Genomic DNA, 14,957 nt, shown 5'->3' on the forward strand with positions numbered 1-14,957 from the left:
TTTTCATTTATTTGGTATACCGCGCCCGATCGAAAAAAAAATAAACGAAGGTAAACCTAATCTGTTGATATCATTTCGTACGGCCATAAACTAGACAAAATTGAATAAGCACTACATAAAGTTCCTTGCATATAGATGTAACTAATCACAGCTCTGTTGCTTATGGGAACTGGAGAAGATTTTTAAAGTTTAAAGGTTTTCTGATGTATTCGTATGTAAAATTTACTCATCCATTACAGCCCCGCCCTTGCCCCAGGGGTCATGATTTGAACAAACTTGAATCTACACCACCTGAGAATACTTCACTATGAGTTTCATCTTTCCTGGCCAAGTGGTTCTTGAGAAGAAGATTTAAAATATTGTTTTTATTAGTATTTCCATATGGTCTGTGTGTATTCATTCGGGTTGGGTGCATTTACATGGTTTTACAATTCGTCTCATTACTAGCAAAAACACACCACAAACGTGTAAAACTTTAGTCATATAGTTTAATAAATTCTCCTTATCCAGTGACATATATTACGCATTGTAGACAAAAGTTTCATATTGAAAATGAAACGTAGCCAAGATGTGGCGATTTTTAGTCTGCTCTATGAGAAAATTCGAGTTAACATGTGGAAATTTTAACCCCAATTCATAGCCTGAAATTTGGCTCAGACGGCTGTTTGTTTCAATTAAATTAGGTGAACTTAATCTTTTCTTGATTCAGGTTTTCACTTTGGTAACCTTTCAACTCCTCATTTGTCAATTTTTTTCTATTTTTACAGGGCTTACATCCAACAGAATATCAAGTTGATGATTTAAATTGTTGACTTTCACGAACTGGAAGTCGTACATAAAATTTCTTCTTAAGTGTTACAATTTAAATGAAAAAAAGGATATAATATTCCTTGAAAATAAATAGGGTTTGTCCTTTAAACATGCTTATGAAGCGTACAAAGTTTGATACACATTTATGGGAGGGTTTTCTTTGAAGTTTGCTAAAAAGGCTGAAATGGACACATATACATACACATACATATGCACAACGGTGATGCTATAACCCCTTTACAACAAGTTGTGCGAGGGGCTAATAACCTTGTGGAATGTATCACAAATAAATTACGACGCAATAGTTTAAATTTTCAACTTTATTTTCAATTAAACACCCTTACAAAAAAATTAAATTGTTTGAACAACAATTTTTTACAGAACTTGCTTTTCTGTAAACTAGTATTTGATACTTAAACAAAAGATTACCTTTATGGAAAATATGTTAGGAGAAAGACATCTTGTACATTGTAAAACTACTGCTGTTGAAGAAAAAGATGTTTTTGAAGGGTGAAATAGAAACACACACACAAAAAAAAAAGTAAACTACGTCAAAAAATAACTACAGTTGTGAAATACAAACAAATTTGCTCTAAACTACTTTCAACCAGACATTTTTAAATTTTCATTAAAAAACTATAAATAAAACAAATATGCCATAAGGCATTTTTTTCAAAACTAGTAGTCTTCCTTTTGTAGCCTTTAAATTATAACCATATCTTGGTGAACATAAGAAGAAAAAACTAAAACCTACTTGTCTAAAATAGTAATACAGATAAAATAACAGTCTTAGTTTTAAGCACTGCTAGGAAAAAAACGTGTATTCACAAGTTTTAAAAATATCTGTAATTAACAAACATTCAAAGTAACTTGTAAATTAAGGCAAGGAAAAAGCTTCTAAAAATGTGTTGCACTCAAAAATATATCATCCACAAGTCTTGGGCAGATGCAAGTGGATGATGTACATGAAGACAAATATTGTTTTGTATTTAATTTTTTTTTGCTCCAAAATTAACATACATTGATATTGCTTTTCCACATTTAGAACGAATTACTTGCGAGAACAAAGTACGAGAGTAAAAAACATACATTTAATTTTGAATGGAGCTTTTGCACACCTGAATAAGAGCAAAGTTTTAAGCATTGACATTAAGAAGTATTATCATAATCGTTACAAGAGGTTGACATATTTTTTCAATAACACAAGTTCAAAACATATTATTCATAGAAATAAAGGCAACACAAATAATATTAACAATGGCAAAATTCTATAATACACTAATTCTAATGACTCTAAATGTCAATAAAGAATTTTTTTCATCTGAAGTTGAACTTTTACTTAATAATAAGATTTAAAAAAAATCACTGGTACACACAGTTTTTTTTATGAAGAAGTATATGAATATTAATAATAGACCAATTCAAATTTGGAATAATACTCACATGATTTGTACCTTAACAAAATTAGCTTGAATGAAAAACGAAAGATGAACATTTTTGGCTGAAGGGGAGAAAAACAAAATGTACTTTAACAAGTAGTTAAGAAGTAAACAAATAGTTTACAGAACTACTTAAACAATACAATATTATAATCCTGATGATCGTTTACATTGTCATACTGGGTTTTAATCAGTAGAAAATCCTAAAAAGACTGTCTGGGGTGACATAAATTTACACCGCCTGAATAATTCTCAAAATTTGACTCTTAGAAGGAGTCATCTCGACCTTCAATTTTTTTGACAACAAATAGTCCTCAATGTCATCAGGTGATTGCATCTTGTTTGTGTCGGTGAAATTTTTTAGCACTGCGTTTGAAATTGACAACTTGTGCAATGTTGGCTCATCTGATAATTTACAATTTATTTGTGCTTTCAGTGAGCTCTGCAATTTTGAAGTGTTTTGCTTCATATTGCAGAATTTGCATTTCAGTGTGGGAACATTAGAGTTATATGTTCCCACATCTTTGTTGCACACGCCACAAAGAGTCATTGACACACATGAAACACTATCAACTGTTATTGTTTCAATAAGACTAACGGACTCAACTTCAACATTCTTGACTGGCCCAATATCATCAACTAAATCAATTCTAGTATCAGGGCAGGTAGTCAGGGATTTGACGTTGTCAAAATTTCTTAAAGACACATTACAGAAGGTGTAACATTTTGCTAACTGAATTTGTTCAATATGTTTATCCCAGGCACACAGCTGAATGGAGTTTGTTGCATCTGCTATTGTTAAATATTGCTTTTGGATAACTTCTCCAGATTTAATTGTTTGGAGTGTCGGGTCATTTTGACTCATGATCTTGGCTTTCACAGATACCTGTTTGAAAATCAAGAGGTAAACAGTTGAACATGTTGAATATTAATTATTAAGATCTTTAAATTATATATAACTAGACTTTGACCCCTGCGTGCACAGGTTGACATTGCATATCGGATATTTACAAAAAAGATACATTGACACAATGTATTGTTGACATTTAGATAACAAAGCTATAAGCCTGCAATAATTGTATTAATTTTACCACACTTTCCTTAGTAAGAATAATCTGTGTCTTGGGATGCCCTTACCACAGTTAGAATGCCTCTCATATACCCGTAACATAACAGAAAATTGAAGTTGCATTGAAAGCAAGAGACGTTTGTGAAACGCTTATCCCCCCCCCCCCCCCCCCCTTCTTGGAAACAATCACACAAAAAATGAACTAGAACTGCAAATAACTGGAATTTTTCTAAGTTCAAGGATTATAACTCTGTCAAAAATTGCTCCATCATACCCAAAATAATCAAGATTTTTAACATACTGTCTTAGCCCTACAATAACTTTTAAATTTCCAATTTGAATAAAAATAAATCACATTATCAGAGCTCTTTATGAAGACAAAAACTGTAGTACCATGTTGCACAATACACAATGCAAGTGTACCTGTACCTGATTTCAAGATAAATTTTTATTTAAAAATTTAATTTGTGAAATTTACCTTCTGAAAAGCTTGCAGGGCCTTTACTTCTGTAATGGTTAGAACTTTGTCCTCTGGTTGCTCGTATCGGAAATCAAGTTGACGAGAAGCAACAGATATTCTAGTGGCTGATGTAACTTTGAGGTCATATAAACCTGGCTTTCTTGTACTAATTGATTTGTCAACTTTTGCAAGACAAACTGGACTCCTAAAAAAAATGTTTGCACTTTAAATATTCTTTCTTTGTGGTAAAAATAAAACAATTTTATTTAATGAAGAAAACAAATTGGTTTGAAGTAGTTTAAAGTATATATTGAACATATTAATTAATCTAAATTCAGTTTAAGTGATAATCTAGAAAAGCAATTGAACTTGACAACATTTGTAACCTGTTAAAATTATATGAAGATTGATCCATCATTTAAAAAATACAAAAATTGAAGAAATTTCAAAATTCAGAAAAAAATTTCTTTCTGCTTTAAACAGTCTTTGAACATATTTGACAGGTTAATAATTTGAAAACAGTAACAGTGTGTCCCTAATTATAATAATAAAACATTGTTTTATTTATTTCAATTTGCATTTGAAACAAGATTACCAATAGTATGGTTGTTTACAAACAAATCCACAACACGTGCTATCTAAAATGCTTGACCAAATGATTATCGTGTTTATTTATAGCTTTCATTTAATTTGGAGACAGTGCTTGATAACAAATGAATTTACATATCTAACTTTATTTCTATCAGGCACGGTCTGCAATTAAAATGTAAACGATAAAGTAAAATAATATTTAGTTAATGTTTATTATATTCATTTGTCATTTCTTCATAAGCAAATATATACTTATGCAATGAGTTGTCATAAACCAGAGAGGCAAAGTTGGGTTGTTTTTTTTTACACAATTTAGTTGAATAAATGGAATAAAAATCTTGTAATAGGTTTCATTCTTTAAGGAACTTATTTCTTATGCGCATTTAAAAGGCAGTTTCAGAGCATGAATCTTTGGACAATTGCCAGAAACATGCTGAACAAAAACAAAAACTGTTGTCATTAGTTAGTTTCTCAGTATTCTAATTTACTATAAATATTTTTTTCCCCAAATTTTATGTTGCTATTTTTATGCAATTCAAAAGGAAGGGTGCTAGTTTTGCAGAAAAAAAATCAGTGCACTGTAGGGCGTATTTATTTTGGCAGAGAAAAGGACATGACACTGGAATGAATTACGTGGCGGCGTCAAAAATGGCATGGGTCCGCGATATGCCAGTTTGCTTAGATTGAACATACGAACAACCAACATTACCGGAGTACTGTATGGTAAAACGCAAAATTTGTTAAAGTAATATATTTAAAAAAATCTTTTGTAAACACATATTGGTAATAAAATATGTAATGTTTACCTCACTGTCAAGTAAGACGAATTCATCAAATTGGTTGAATAATGATTGATGAAATATGGGGAAGGGGGTTTGTTTACTTTTACAAATTTGGCAATCAACGGGAAATAACTCTTGCTAGAATCATGATTATGTATACTACGTCCATTATCCTCTCTTAACTACTGATTTTCGTTGATAACGAAATCACCAAGTGATAGATGCACATCGTTAAGTAAGTTTTGTAACAAATTATGTCATCGGAGCAATTACTGACAATAAAAAAGTGCTTACTTTGCCTTCTGCATTTCCGTCAAGATTTGGTTGTATTCTGGGACAAAGCAAACTAGATCGCTGTACTTCTCGTGGTCCTGAAACACTGCGTTGAAGTACTTGTTGTTGTTTCTTGACAACTTGATGGGGGACACATTGTGAATGTATCCCATAATTTCCGATGGTTCTTCCTCAACTCTTGCTTTCTTCGCGGCAGACAATTTAGCGGGAATAATAGCGTCTACAGGAAGTCCACAAACATGGGTTAACGCATGCGTAATGATTTAACGAGTTATCGTTCTTCGTTCTGTGCATCAGCTTGTCCTTACCCCCACCCCCCCCCCCCGGCCCTGTTCCTGTTCCTAATGGTATATTGAAACTTTTTTTTTTTTTTTTTTTTACTAAAGGACGGTTTAATATTTGCACAACTTTTGTTAGGAGGTTTTGTGATCTTGTTAAAATTGATGTTGAGATTTTCATATTGTAAACAATATTTAAAATGGAAATTATATAATTAGATATAATGCAAAATATTACAAATTAGAGCAGTATTGTATACTTTGAAAGACCTATGACTTTATCTTTTCAATATTTCAAGTTTTTGAGAAGAAGATTTTTAAAGATTTTCTCTATATATTCCTATGTAAAACTTGATCCCCCTCTTGTGGCCCCTCCCTACCCCCGGGGACCATGATTTGAACAAACTTGAATCTACACTACCTGAGGATGCTTCCATTTTAATTTGAGCTTTCCTGGCCTAATAGTTTTTGAGGAGAAGATTTCTAAAGATTTTCTCTATATATTCCTGTGTAAAACTTGACCCCCCTCTTGTGGCCCCACCCTACCCCCAGGGACTATGATTTGAACAAACTTGAATCTACACTACCTGAGGATGCTTCCATTTTAATTTGAGCTTTTCTGGCCTAATAGTTTTTGAGAAAAAGATTTTTAAAAATTTTCATTATATATTCCTATGTAAAACTTGATCCCCCTCTTGTGGCCCCTCCCTACCCCCGTGGACCATGATTTGAACAAACTTGAATCTACACTACCTGAGGATGCTTCCATTTTAATTTGAGCTTTTCAGGCCTAATAGTTTTTGAGAAGAAGATTTTTAAAGATTTTCTCTATATATTCCTATGTAAAACTTGATCCCCCTCTTGTGGCCCCTCCCTACCCCCGGGGACCATGATTTGAACAAACTTGAATCTACACTACCTAAGGATGCCTCCACAAAAGTTTAAGCTTTACAGGCCAAATAGTTTTTGAGAAGAAGATTTTTGAAAAATACCAACAAATTTTCAATAATTCTCAATTATCTCCCCTTTAAAGAGAGCGTGGCCCTTCATTTGAACAAACTTGAATCCCCTTCGCCTAGTGGTGCTTTGTGCCAAATTTGGTTGAAATCTGCCCAGTGGTTCTTGAGAAGAAGATGAAAATGTGAAAAGTTTACAACGACAACGACGACAACAACGACAACGACGACAGACAACGGACAAATTGTGATCAGAAAAGCTCACTTGAGCCTTTGGCTCAGGTGAGCTAAAAAGGTTATACAGAATATGCAATACATGACTCAATATAGATTACCAGAGCTATCGATGCAGACACAGAAAAGCCAAATATGACACTTATTTATAAACCCTCAATTTGTATATTATTATGCCCGTATTATTCACCTGGTTTCATAACATCATTTAGTAATACTATGCAGTGCAACAAGAGTTACAGAGTTCATTCTGTTAGTTATCATTACCACCGTTCAGTGCGCAGTACCTAGGTATACAAAGTATCATAGTGACCAATACGTAATACTAGCAATTCAAGGTCATATCATGGCTATCTGTTTACAAAGTTTGCCTAGGAAATTATTTTAGTAAGTTTGTTTAATATGTTTCTGACCGGCTTATTTGACTCTTGAATTGAATTTAAACTGATGATTTATTCTCATAATCAATTTCATAAATTTCTAAAATCTAATTTTCATATATCTTTTTATTGCAAAGTGGAAGATATCAAAGATTATTTAATTAATTGCCAGTGAACAGAAATCAGCCACCAAAGTTAGAACATGTAAATGTGATATCTATACATGTAGGAGATTATATAGATATTGAGAAATTAAAAATAAAAGATTAATCATGAGAGAGAGAGAGAGAGAGAGAGAGAGTTTGCATTGATCTTGAATTAAATTTATTTATTATATAGTTTACTTGGGAATTATTTTCCTTATAAGTAAACATGCAATTCTAATTTAATTACCTATTCTTTATAATTCCGCAGCCCTGGTCAGACCCTACACAACATACATGTAAATGTAGAACTACAGTAGTGTTTTCTATACATGTAGCCTAAGGAGTTTACATAGATACTGAGAGAGAGAGTTTGCATTAATTCTTAATTACAAGTTACTTCTAGTTTAACCGGGAATTAATTTCCTAATAAGAAAACATGCAGTCCTAATTACTTTTCATAACGAATTCTCTATAATTCTTTGCTGTCAAATTGATTTTAATTCATCAATATTTTATTCTACACCAGGTCAATTGATCTTGAAGACACGTGATTAACAACTAGCCGATCGAAGCTACAGTTTTTAAAGGAGAGGGTGTTGACATTTTTTTCACTCGGTCAGAGATTTTAAAATAGCTACTGTACACAATCCTTCTTGACAACTTTCAGTGCACGGTAGGATCATGCATGTGTTTACTATATATGTTAACCCGTACCGGCATTTGCATACGGTCCTGCATTAAATCATTTGTTAACCGTATCATTGCTCTATATGCATGAGGACAATTCTATACAATTATACATATAAATAAATAAACAGGAAAATGCACACTGATAGAAGATTAAAGTGTCAATGGACCGGTCTTATCCCCCTTCCGAAAAATCTCTCTCTCTCTCTCTCTCTCTCTCTCTCTCTCTCTCTCTCTCTCTCTCTCTCTCTCTCCTGGTTTATCAATAGAAAAAATATGTTGACAGCAAAATCAGCGATTCACATGAACTTCATTTGACTATTTAATTCTATGCATCATTACACTGGGCAAAACAGTCAAAATATAGGTGATCATTTCGATCGGTTATCTGCACGTGCGGATCATGTTGTGTTATTATTTGCTTTAGCTCAGGCAGTTTACATGGTCCAGAACATTGCAGATTTCACGCACTCCCTCACTTATTTTTCTTTTCTTTTTTTTTTTACAAATTACAGAACATGGTCTTTTGTTTAAATGCATGTAATAAAATAAGCGGTTTGTCGGTATACGTCAAGTATATTTTGATTTGTGTTAATGTTGAGTCAAAATTATTCACGATTGTAATAATATTGCCCTCTATAAAATGCAAAGAAAAACAAGCACCGTCTAAAACATGAATGCTAAATATAAGTTTGAAAAAATCCGAATTAATTAAACGCTATTTATTTACTTAACGAGCAGTTAAAGACCGTACATGGATGTCAGGGGCATGCACAGGGGTATACAGTGGCTTATAGAGGATGACAGGGGCGTACAGGGGGTGACAGGGGCTTATAGTGGCAAACAGGGGATGTGTACAGGGGCGCACATGGGTTGACGGGGTATACAGGGGTTCTGTATAGTGGCACACAGGGGATAACAGGGAATGACAGTGTGAACACAGGGGGTGATAGGGGAAGACAGTGGATTTTCAAAAAATAAAATTATCAAAAAGTAAAATGTTACAATTTCTTCACCTAATTGATATTTTGACCTTTTTGCACTGATAAAACGCTATTTTTATCCATTACCAATCCACATGTAATGAAATTTTTTGACAGTCTCAAACTTTTTCTCAAATTATGATAAACTTGTCAGAAAAATCTTAAATTTGCAGAAAATAAAACAAAAAGTGTGGGTCTATTATGTAAAATTTGAGATATGGCATGAAATAAGCTAATTTTTGGCAAAAAATGGGATTCATTTTTCCTTGACTTTTATGAAATACAAGTTAAATTTGCCAATATGTGTCAATAGAAATATTGAAAAATGATAAAATTATGTTTTTCGTAACAAAATGAAGATATCCTAATGCACAAACTATCTGGAAATTTTGTTTGAATTGAAACTAAGGAAGCTAAATTGACGGTACTCTAAAACAGCCGAGTAATGAAAAATGTTCATTTTCTTCTTAAAAACCTTCCGCAACAAAATATAGTCCCATACTAAACGCTGTAAATATGTACACCATTACTATTATATTTAAGATAGTTTATTTGGCATTATAAAATTTACGGGTACAATCAATATATGATGCATAATTTCTAGAATAGAGGTGACCCAAAATAGCTACCCCAAAACAGAGGAACGAACCTCTTTAAGTTATACATATTTAACCGTTTGACAATGCAACAGCAACAACTATTCAATGACATTTTATTTAATTACACCTTACCTAATACATGAATTACTCTTTAATCAGTAACCTTTTCCTGATCTCTTTTTCCGAAGAGTAGAATGCTTTCTACTTGAAAGATGCTTTATCACATTGATACTGTACTTCTTTTTTTCCACAGATATTTTTTTTATCAAATGCGTCGTTCGTGAATATCATATGTGCAGTATTTAAAGCACGTATCACCTACCGAACTGTTTGTATCATTTAACATTATATTCTATGGCAAAATTAATCGTCATTGTCATTTCTTACCTGATAAGGGTGTCCTTTCTAACTCAGTACTGGTATCTTCTTGTTTCTCTAAAAATATCCAACACGTATTATATCAAAAGCTCCTTTCACAAAGATTCTGTTAATAATAGCCCAGTAAGAAGGTTTGACTAAGGTTGAACTGGTTTCATTAGAAATATAACATGTATATGTTTTAATCAGACAACAATATTTATTTTTTTCATAGCTCTGTTATTCAAGAAACGACAGGTATTTTATCAAAAGCTCATTTAGCACAGTAAGACGGTCTGACTAAGGTATGATATTCTGGAGGATGTCTTAAAAGCTTACACTTTTTACAAAGGGACCTAAAGAAGATTTGTTGAAAAAACGCAAAATATTTCACGTTTTCCCCATATGTGTTTGTATTTATGTTCTAGTGATGGATTTCTTTTTCTTATAGAATTTATGAAAATTATTGTAAAAAGTACAACATGGTATAATTTTTTTTTTAAAGTTTACCTCGTGATTTCATCCAGGGATAATATCAAAGTTGATTTGCTCATTTATTCGGGGCGGCGATGGATTTTAAACATAAACAAATTTTGACAAACCATTTCACCATTTTAGAAGCTTTATTTCGTGAAACGTTTGCTTTTATAAGCCGATATATGCCACATTATGCCATATAACTAATAAATAGAATAAATTTGTTCATAATGTTAAACTAACCTTTATTCCTGCAGGCCCTTCGACGTTTGTAACAACATATTATAAAAATGATAGATACAATTAAACCTCCCAAGATGCTAACGATATAAATGACGTAGTTTTGACTGGGTGATGCTTCAGTGTTTGACTGAGCTGTACAATTCAGATCCAAAACATAGCATTGCAACTCTGTGTTGATATTTTGGCATGCAGGATCTATAAAGCAGTTAAACATATTTCAGTTATTTGCATTTTCACTGTTTGTTATTCAAAAAAAAGGTCACTGTGTGTTTAAAAAGTAACATTACTTACGTTTATATATTTCATAATCATAAAAATGTGCCTCTGGGCATCCAAATGAAAAATGATTGCAGCTATGGCGTGTCACATTCCCTTCAGAGAATTCTAAACAATTACCTACAAATCAATCAATGAATATAATAATTCTATAATGAACTACTGTACCATGCAGTCCATTTATTTAAAATAAACTTAATTTGCAAAAAAGACTCGGACCGATGTAAACCATCTGGAACATTTTATACATTTCCCAGTGTGATTAAGTATAACACTAAACCAATGAAATCCTTTGTAACAGATTTGACAACATCTAGGATACATTAGATATAAAGATATACAAATGAAATAATTTACAATACAGTTGAAATATTCTTAAATAGAAATACAACACATTAAAAAAATATACGATACAAATATAATTTGAACATTGAAATATACACAATACACATAAAACCTAAAATAGAAAATTTACAAAATAAACTAGATATAACTTCGTTACGAGTATGTCTTCCGACCGATTTTTTTTATATTTTAAATGATACCACGAAATATCGATACGAATTTCAAAATTAACCCCCCCCCCCCCCAAAAAAAAAAATTAAGATGATGAATAAAAATCCCTAATTACGTCATACATGGGCCTGACGATGACTTTTTCACAACGATAATGTAGTGATCATCAACTTTGATTCTATAATGCATAACAAAATATTTATCGTTTTAAAGTTATTCGTAATAGACTTTACGAGTCTCTTGGTCCCTATTTAAAGGAGCCAGCCCCTTTTTCCATATTTTATTGGATAGAATTTTTGATTCTCTACTACTTTTTTTCTATATGTCTTAACAAAATATCAACTGATAAAAAGACACTGATCAAAACATATGAAAATTTTGATTCGAAATCTGTACCCCATTTTCGTGCCTAAGCGAGCTTTAAAGAATAGCGCCACTGGTGCAAAACAACTACATAGCGCACAACTTCAAACCATGCTCTACCTATCCTGAAAATTTCAAAGTCATATCTCTAATAGGTTCTGAGATCAGCTCTGCACAAAATTCGTCGTAAAAAATTACAAAATCGACTGTAAATCCGGACCGGACGTGACGACGACATAAAGTTCAAAAATATATAAAATTCAGATAATGTCCCATCATCTGTGAAAAACTTGTCGAGATCAGTGGAGTAGTTTTTTGAGAAATCGAGTGCACAAATTTTGGAGGAAAATTGGGGACCTTAATAAATTTAACATTATCCAATACAATTTCAATTTATGGAATACATAAATATGAATAAAATTTCTATCGTTTGCCATAAGTATCGAATACAAATGATTGAATTTGGTTCGTGATTTAGACTTTTTTTAAAATAAAACAGTGTCCCATTATGTTAATGCCTGTAGGATACATTAAAACAGTGTAAAAAGAATTGTATGTGTTAAAGTTATTCAAAGAATTTACACTTAGGAAATTTCGATTTACTCTAGGAATTTAAAATCGAAGTCTCGTTTTGTTAAAATCATTTCTGAATTTAAATTCATCTTTTAAGTATTATATTCCGGTAGAAATTTCCACTGCATTCTCTTCGGAACTTGACGTGATATTGTCTCTTATTCGGCAAGAGAAAACCATTGTCGCAATCGCTAGTCGGTGATGTGCGTTCCAGCAATTGGCGACGAAAGCAGCGCTGGCAAACCTGCAGGAGCTCCATCGTTGTGAATTTTTATTTTTGCTATGCATATCTTTTTTATATTTTAACATATACATGCGATATTGGAAATAAGATTTAAATTAAAGCATTCTAAGTTATAAATATATTGACGATAATTTTTAAAACTACTTTCTTCTTCCTAATATTTAACGTACCTTTCGACACGATTCCCATTAATCCTTGAAAACAAAACTCTACTAATGAGGTCTTGCTTTTATTAGGAAGACACAGATATTGGTTGTTTCCTTGTGTGTCATTACCACACCCGAGTCTTTTTGATGCCTGAATAACGCCCTGCTCATTTATGGGGCACCTATCGACTAAAGAAGAAAAGAAAAACAAATGTATCTTTATCTGAAATGGTATTTGGTTAGTGCATTTAACTCGTTTATATGTTATCATGTTTTTATAGCTGCTCTTTCATGTAGCCATACAAATGGTTGGACTCACAGACTGTGCGCAAAGGCAATGTCATAGGGAATTTAAATGCAGATGCAAAACCTGATTACTAACACACACAAAATCCAACTCCACATATCCTTCTTTATTAAAAACATGTTTAAAGATTACACACGAATGTAACTTACATTTTATATTTTCATTTTTAGAAGGGGTCACGTGTCCCCGTCTATCAGTTTGCTGTCAGCTGAAGTCTCAAACCGAAAGGCACGCGTAGAACACATGATTTGAGTCTACGCGTAAGAAAATAGTGCAGAAAGTTTTCATGCATTTCAGTAAATATGTATTATAAAAACACGCATTAAATCTTTTAAGTCCTCTGTGTATAAACAAAATTCTATTTAGAAAATAAACAAATAGTTTTATTGATCAAAATATTCTTGCTAGGGTTCAAATGTGGAATGAGTTACGTAACTGAATGCACACCGCCGTTGACGGTTCAGTTGTGTACGAGCTCATTAATCAATAGAAGAGGTTGATGGTGGAATCGAAATTAAAGTTCCCAAACACAATGTGCCATTTTTGAAAAGTTGTGAATTTTATTTTGACAACCTTTCACCTTAATACTACCAAACTTTATTGCGCAAGCTGAAGTTAAAATCGGGACGGGTTATACACAGATGTTTTACAAATTAAATAGGTGTTTCATTGGCTTCCAGTCTACTTGCGGTATGACTGCTCTTCGTCTCTAAAGGAATTTTGTACAAAAAAAATAAAAACAAGTCTGAATTTGCCTTCTCGTTCGTTGGCTCTTTAGTTGATTAAACTGAATTTAAATTTTAAACAATACATTGTAAGCAAAATCTATAATAGATTATACATTTTGGAAGACTTATACATCTTATAATATATACAATCTTTTCGATTGAAGAACCTAGTTAAATGTTAATGTTCATGTTTTCCGGCTTAGTTGGAATCAGGCTTCGGCTGAATTACATTGTAAAATAAGGCATTACATTACCATTACTTCATGAATTAGGGCATTAAATTACCATTACCATTACTTAATTTTCTTGAAGTAATGCATTACTTTACCATTACATGAGTAAAGTAATGCATTACCATTACTTTGTGAAAAGTCAATAAGTTTTTAAAAAGTAATTAAAAACTAAAAAAGAGTTTTTGTAAATATATCATAAATAAAACATGCTTAAAATATTTACATGTTCATGTTCACTATCAGCTTCAAATTTAATGACTTCTACAAGATTGCTGTTGCACTTGTAGTTCTCAGAGTAAGGTTGGTCCCTTAACAGTTACACGCTAATGGCGGAGTTGACAATCTCTGTTATTTATGTCTCTTGTTTTCGGAGTATGATTTTTAATGAAAGGAACGGTTGTATCGTAATTCGTGTAGGTGATACACGAGTTTAAACAAAAAAGTAGTAAGTGGCGAACGGATTTATTTTTACCTATTAATTTTGCATGAATTGCAAATGAAAAAAATTGTGTCAGATAAGTCTGTGTTGAAAATCAAAATGGCAACCGTGACAAATCTTTTTATTGTCAAAGTTCTTGGAATCTTATTGTAATAAAAATATTTCTAACGTCAGGTGCCTGTGTTTGTTATCGGTATACAAATGTTCACTTTGTTTGTTAATTAATCAGTTTGAGAGTTTTATCGGCGTTTTCATAAACCTTGAATAACGGATACCGTCCGACTTGTCGGTTTTCTCTTGGATCACAAAATTGAATAAATCTTATGATTAAAATTATCTACTTTGAT

The 14,957-nt window shown here is 32.2% G+C and overlaps 1 protein-coding gene across 4 annotated transcripts in view; it reads right to left on the reverse strand.

Moving 5' to 3' along the window:
• The window catches only part of LOC117685774 (uncharacterized), a 71,822-nt gene that overhangs the window by 47,580 nt on the left and 9,285 nt on the right, over positions 1-14,957 (reverse strand). The window contains exons 3-9 of one of the 4 annotated variants that reach the window (XM_066071711.1): positions 12,928-13,092; positions 11,077-11,181; positions 10,786-10,980; positions 10,096-10,143; positions 5,446-5,665; positions 3,797-3,983; positions 1,113-3,135 (exon numbers count right to left, since the gene is read on the reverse strand). In XM_066071711.1, coding sequence (XP_065927783.1) covers positions 2,482-3,135; positions 3,797-3,983; positions 5,446-5,665; positions 10,096-10,143; positions 10,786-10,980; positions 11,077-11,181; positions 12,928-13,092 — 1,574 coding nt within the window. In that variant the 3' untranslated portion in view covers positions 1,113-2,481. Of the gene's footprint in view, positions 1-1,112; positions 3,136-3,796; positions 3,984-5,445; positions 5,666-10,095; positions 10,144-10,785; positions 10,981-11,076; positions 11,182-12,927; positions 13,093-14,957 lie in introns of those variants that run through there. The other 3 variants (XM_066071713.1, XM_066071712.1, XM_066071714.1) reach the window with 3 other exon arrangements.

Source organism: Magallana gigas, chromosome 9, assembly GCF_963853765.1.
Source record: "Magallana gigas chromosome 9, xbMagGiga1.1, whole genome shotgun sequence".
NCBI lineage: Eukaryota > Metazoa > Mollusca > Bivalvia > Ostreida > Ostreidae > Magallana > Magallana gigas.